A 5,694-nucleotide genomic window follows, 5' to 3' on the forward strand; every position below is an offset into this window, starting at 1 on the left:
CTTCCTTAGAATTTGTCAAATTTAACAATGTGGTAAGCATTTTGATGATTTTGTAAATTCACAATCTATAGGCTTCTTCTTTTTCTCAGTCTTGAATGGGATTATGGAACACGATTAGTATGTTGCAAACAAGGGAAAAGAGCTTTGGGGGGGGGGTGCAAATTTGGATATTAAATCCTAATTGCTATTTTTTTTCTTAGTGTAAGTGAAAGGGTTCAAATTCGGAACATTTTATTTATACTTCATCTATCGAATTATCCTACGCATCCCCCCCCCCCTATTGCAGAATTACTTGTTTAGACAAAACCCCTCATTAAAATTGATTGACTTGCATGCATGCAACTATAGAAGTATGATAAAAATAGTTTTATTCAATTTGGAGCTATATGGTTTAGATCAATTAAGGATCCTTCACATGTTAATCAATAATAAAACATTTGAAACACTAGGCATCTACAAGTCAAATCCTTATAGTAGTGTTTTCCTTTTGGACAAAAAATCTTGACAATCAATAAACTATTGTCCGCATCGACTTTTGATTATCAAACAATTTTTGTTATAAATTAATCACTAAACTAATTAATCAACACACTTGTGGTCATTTTATCAATTATTGCTCTTACTCTACAAAATAATCAGAATTCTGTTTTGACAAAACATACTAATGATTGACAAATATACCCTTGCATTTTGATGCTTGTTTTGATTATTTTGTACATTAAAAGCAATAATCAATGAAATAGCCATGGGTATGCTGATTAGTTAGTCTAGCGGCTAATTTGTAACGAAAAATTGATTGACGATCAAAAAATCGACGCGAACAGTAGTTTAATAGCTACTGAGATTTCTTACCCTTTCCTTTTTCGTTTTCTGGGCTAAGTAGTGTGTGGAGGCAGGAATTTCTCCTACATGGTGAACAACGGAGTGACAAAAATTGATGATAGCATGAATGACGGTTGAATCCAAGAGAATAGATAGGGAATAGTTGATGGACCTATACAACAAATTAAGAGGGCATTTGGGCTGCATTCTTTGAAAATTTTTAGAGAAAAATTATTGTAATATTTTGTTTTATAATACGATGCATGTGAAGTAAAGAGGTGATTAATAAATGTACAAAAGAAATGTTAAAAAAAAATAAAAATATAGTAATCCAAACAAGACCTAAAATTCAGAAGCTTGAGACTGGTGTCAGCTGATGCTGGGGTGGGCTAAGAACGCATCCATCATATTTAAGCTTTAAAAAGAGAAGATAACAAGTTGCTATTTTTCAAAGTGAAAGATAAGCACTTAGTCTTTTCTCTCTTTTTTTTTTTTTTTTTTTTTGTTTTGAATGAAAAGATGAGCACTTAGTTAAATCATGAATTGAAGAGTTATGCATATTTTTATAAAAGTAGTATCGAACCATCGTGCATAAGCAAGTGTTGTGGAGAATCAAACCAAAGAAGAAAACCTTTTTACCCATCACTTTGTCTTGTCATTTGTTTAGTGTTTTCTGTGGGCATTTCGGGCTTATCCAACAAAGTCCTAAACTGCTTAATTAATCTTTCCGCTCTGTTTAAAATTCTTATTCTAGTTCCTTTAGCAGCTTTGTAGTCCATCAATCATAGCCCATAAAGCAAAATCATTATTTCTGCTTTACATGTAAACATATAGAAACACATCCACCAAAAGAGAGTTTTCGATTATTAGACCAAAAGAGAGAGTTCAAAGAAAGTCGAAAAAATGAATGACATGAATATTGCTTCAACCTGTTATTGATTTTTACTTTAATCTATCATTCTATTTCCTTTCTAGGCCTAATACGTATGCCATCCTATGACCATCTCCAACCTTCACTACAGTCGCTGAAACCCAAAACAGAAAAAAAAAAAAAAATTATCCTGAATTCCTGATCCAACAAATAAATAGGAGGGGGAAATATCTAAATATTTCTATACTGCTATGCCGAAAACCCAAAATTACAACAGAGCAAAATTCGTCCATAGCCAAATCAATTTATTCACGGTTTCAAGGGCTTTAATCGGATTTGGACACCATATTTAGGTTTTATTGTCAGGACAATAACCGGGGCATGCCTATAATTTTCTGAAATGGTGAAGCTGAATTTTGATACCAACATCGCCAATATGATCTTGGCTTCCATGACAGCAAAAGATTGACCCACACAGTTTCTTGGACCAGCCGCAAAAGGGAGGAAATGACGGCCAGGGGCATATGATTTAGATGCAAAACGGTCAGGTTTGAACTCATTTGCATCCTCACCCCATAATTCTTCACTGTGATGAATGGCAAGCACCGGAATCCACACCGACAAACCCTTTGGAATATGGAGGTCTCCTAGCTTGATGTCTTCAAAGGCCATACGAGGAAGAACTGAAGCCGGCGGATACAGTCTGAGAGACTCGTTGATCACCATGTTCAACTGCAAAATATTTAATAGTAAACAATATTAATTGATTACATTATCAATTTTCATGATTCGTACAACTACTTTACTGACTATTCCGAACAGTTTTGTCTTTTTAATACTCTCGATTTGATTGCTTAGGTAGTGCTAGTCAACTTTGTCGATCGGGTCCTGAATATCACTTTCTTTAACTGCCAACTTACTTAATTTTCATCTTCCGAGCTAAGATTTTCTAACATTAGAAGCCGTAACTGATTTGTGAAATAGGTCTGCCTGGTCTCAGGGTTTAGAATTGGTATCCAGCCAACAAAGCATGTGGGAAACCGAACCGGAGACATGTTTGAGTCTCTCTTGAATTTCAGTGAATTAATTGATTTAATATCCCCACCCTGCCAAACTGGCACCGCCACTATCTCCTCTCCTAACACGATCGATGATGAACCCCCTCAGCTATTAGTATATTCAATTCATGAATCCCGTACAGCCATCACCAAAAGCCAACCCTGAAAGAAGAAACTGGAAAAGCTTTCTCGGACGCAAAAAATATATGGTTCTAGAAAGCTGAGAGCGTGAGTGAGACACACATGCATTCTTCTCGTTTTTCCCCTCCTATTTGGCTAGATGACAAAAAGAGGGACAAATTTTTATCATGTAGTTCCTTAGATGACTTATTATACCCGTTAATTTGTTTCCACCATTACAAAGTTTTGTGCCGCAGCTTCCTGGAAAATCGAACCCTCTAGGTGCCATTTCCCCATGCGTGCATGTACTTAGAGTTGTGTGTCACTAGACCTACTGACAATTCTCGAATCAAATCTTCGGTAACTTTTTTTTTTTTTTTTTGAGATATGAAATTTGTTATAGTACTAACCGTGGTGAGTTTTGATAGCTGATCGACTGTGGGTGGACTACCATTGCAGACTTCATTGACTTGGGCACGAACTTTATCTTGCCAAGAAGGGTTACTTGCTAGTAGCATGACGGTCCAGGTGAGCAAGAGGGCAGTGGTGTCATGTCCAGCGAAAAAGAATGTTTTGCATTCATCCATGATCAGCTGTAAATTCAGGCTGAATCCGCTGCCTTTCTTTGTCTGCATCTCGTTCAGCAATAATCCCAGCAAATCATTTCCATAGGAATTGCTTCTCCCAATCTCAACACAGTCTTTTCGGCTTTGTATTATCTCCATTAATAATCTCTCCACTTCCATCTTCAGAGACTTTATGTCCCTATTATATTTACTTGGGAAAAACCTGCAAATTATATAATGTGTTGCAAAACTCAGTTAGCGCAGGATTACTTAATTTACTAGTAATAACTTGGGAAGTTAAAATTATACTTGGAAATAGAGTCAGCTAGCCAGTGAGCCAATTCCCGAATACCAAAAATCTTGTACCGCAACAATTTGTAAGTTTATATTTTCTTTTGTCTTTTTTTTTGGTTGAATTATGTCACAATTTGGAAATATTATTCTATTAGTAACCGACGGATATCACGGAGGAAAAGATAATTGAACTGCAGTAAAGCATCAAGAACATGACGGAATCTGTTAAAAAGAGAACCGAAAACGCAAGAAAAACTCACCCGCGTAAGACAGATAAAGAGAAACCGATGACTACTTTTGCTATTAGATTATCCTTAAAAAGAAAAAATCCCATAAATTATCTGAAGAACTCACCGGCTACCAGGAAAGCATAAGTGCCGGCTGGCTTGGGAGCAATGACGCTGAAGAAGTTGTAGTAAACGGAATATTTGCTTGCCCTTCTCGTAGTTGCTATCGAATTCAGTTCTTGATATGATATCAGCAGTGAGGCGAGCCATGTATTCACCAATCTCTACTTCAGTTTGTCCCAAGTCAATTGCATTTTCCAGCGACTGGAGCATCTCCTTAGTGCATTCCACCATATACCCCGCGTAGCTCTATTGATCAATCCAAACAGAAAAAATTGAGTGATGAAATGACAGGTAAAAACCAGTTCAATTCAAGAAACTTTGCTAGGCAGCTATCAAAAAGTTAGCAGATATGACACATTGCTAAACATCGAGATGAGAGAAAATTTTAGTGCTATGAATTCTTCTACGAGCGTGCTTTAATTAATTTTTTTGTCTTTACCTTGATTTTATCTCCCATGAAAGCCGGGGCAACAATGTGTCGCTGGTGGTACCAATCGTCACCGTTGGCCATAAGTAGTCCTCGACCAATAAAATGCTTTGATCCCTGTTGTTGTAGCCATGATTTGCCTGAACTTGTGCTGTGTTTGAAAAAAAGCTCTTTTATCAAATCTGTTTCGCTTAGGCACATTCTTGGTTCTGTCCCATTCCAGTATATGAATCTTTTCCCTGTAAATTCAAGAGGTTCATGAATTAATGAGATTGAGGTTCAATTCCAAAAACCAATTCATGGTGTTCTGTGATGGATGCAGATTATCGCGCTTACCATAGATTTTGGACCATGCAACATAATGAGGCAAAAGGCGACCAACGATATCATGGTTGATGGAGTCCATGTCTTGAGAGGTAGATTTGGAAACGAAGGAGGCCATGTCCATGATGTTGCCAACTAGAAACCGAGGTTTGGGGCCGCGCACCCCTTGCTTGTCCATGATTTTCTTGATGCGTCTGGGGGTCAGCCAGTAGCATGATATGGTTTCGTATGCGACTTTGATCAACATGGTCACGCATGCGACTAAGATAGCCGCCAGCACCAGCTGAAGGGCCATGCTTTTTGGCGTGGCTGGCTAGCTACTATTAATTCCAGCAACTAGGAACCCCGATCTGGTAAAAAAATTAAAGGGAAGAACCGTCAACCTCAGATACTTCAGCCTACAACAAACACGGGGAGTCGGAAGTTGGGAGTCAGGAGTCGGGAAGTCAGGACACTATTCTCAAAGAAAGAGAGGAGAGAGTGGAGAGACTCAAATGTGTTGGCTTTGGCTTTGGTGATTCCTGGTCTCAGTGGCACTCCAATTTATAGTGTTTAAAGCTCTTTGTTTACTCTTATCTTCTTTTTTTTTTTTTTTTTTTTTTTTTTCCTTTTTTCTTCTTTCTTCTTTCTGTATGTACATTAGTAACATTACAAATTTTTTTTTTTTTGTGAGGGAAGGTACATGAATTTCACTTACCATGAGAGAGTCAGATGCCGTCTGATAACATTTATAATTCTTAGTTTTTGTTTTCGAGGATAAACAAAACAGAATGCTTGACCTATTTTTTTGCCAAAAACATAACATAAATATGTCTTGTTTCAACCAATATTTGACAACCAAATTGAATAAACGCGTTTAATT

The 5,694-nt window shown here is 37.1% G+C and overlaps 1 protein-coding gene across 1 annotated transcript; it reads right to left on the reverse strand.

Moving 5' to 3' along the window:
• Positions 1-1,663: 1,663 nt before the first annotated feature.
• Positions 1,664-5,353, reverse strand: LOC113698648 (cytokinin hydroxylase). Its single transcript, XM_027218528.2, has 5 exons — positions 4,845-5,353; positions 4,521-4,747; positions 4,086-4,327; positions 3,282-3,660; positions 1,664-2,425 (listed from the first exon to the last, which is right to left on the reverse strand). The coding sequence occupies exons 1-5, from the start codon at positions 5,125-5,127 to the stop codon at positions 2,003-2,005; spliced, it is 1,554 nt and encodes a 517-aa protein (XP_027074329.1). The 5' UTR covers positions 5,128-5,353; the 3' UTR covers positions 1,664-2,002.
• Between the last annotated feature and the right edge of the window lie 341 nt (positions 5,354-5,694).

The sequence above is a fragment of the Coffea arabica genome, chromosome 7c, assembly GCF_036785885.1.
Source record: "Coffea arabica cultivar ET-39 chromosome 7c, Coffea Arabica ET-39 HiFi, whole genome shotgun sequence".
In the NCBI taxonomy this organism is placed as follows: domain Eukaryota; kingdom Viridiplantae; phylum Streptophyta; class Magnoliopsida; order Gentianales; family Rubiaceae; genus Coffea; species Coffea arabica.

Excerpts from the sequence above, each read along its gene's own strand:
- LOC113698648 (XM_027218528.2), bottom strand. The coding sequence starts at position 5,127 with ATGGCCCTTCAGCTGGTGCTGGCGGCTATCTTAGTCGCATGCGTGACC. Across the intron at positions 3,661-4,085 it reads TTATGCTTTCCTGGTAGCCG|GTTTTTCCCAAGTAAATATA; the intron begins GTGAGTTCTTCA and ends TATAATTTGCAG. Across the intron at positions 2,426-3,281 it reads AGCTATCAAAACTCACCACG|TTGAACATGGTGATCAACGA; the intron begins GTTAGTACTATA and ends AATATTTTGCAG.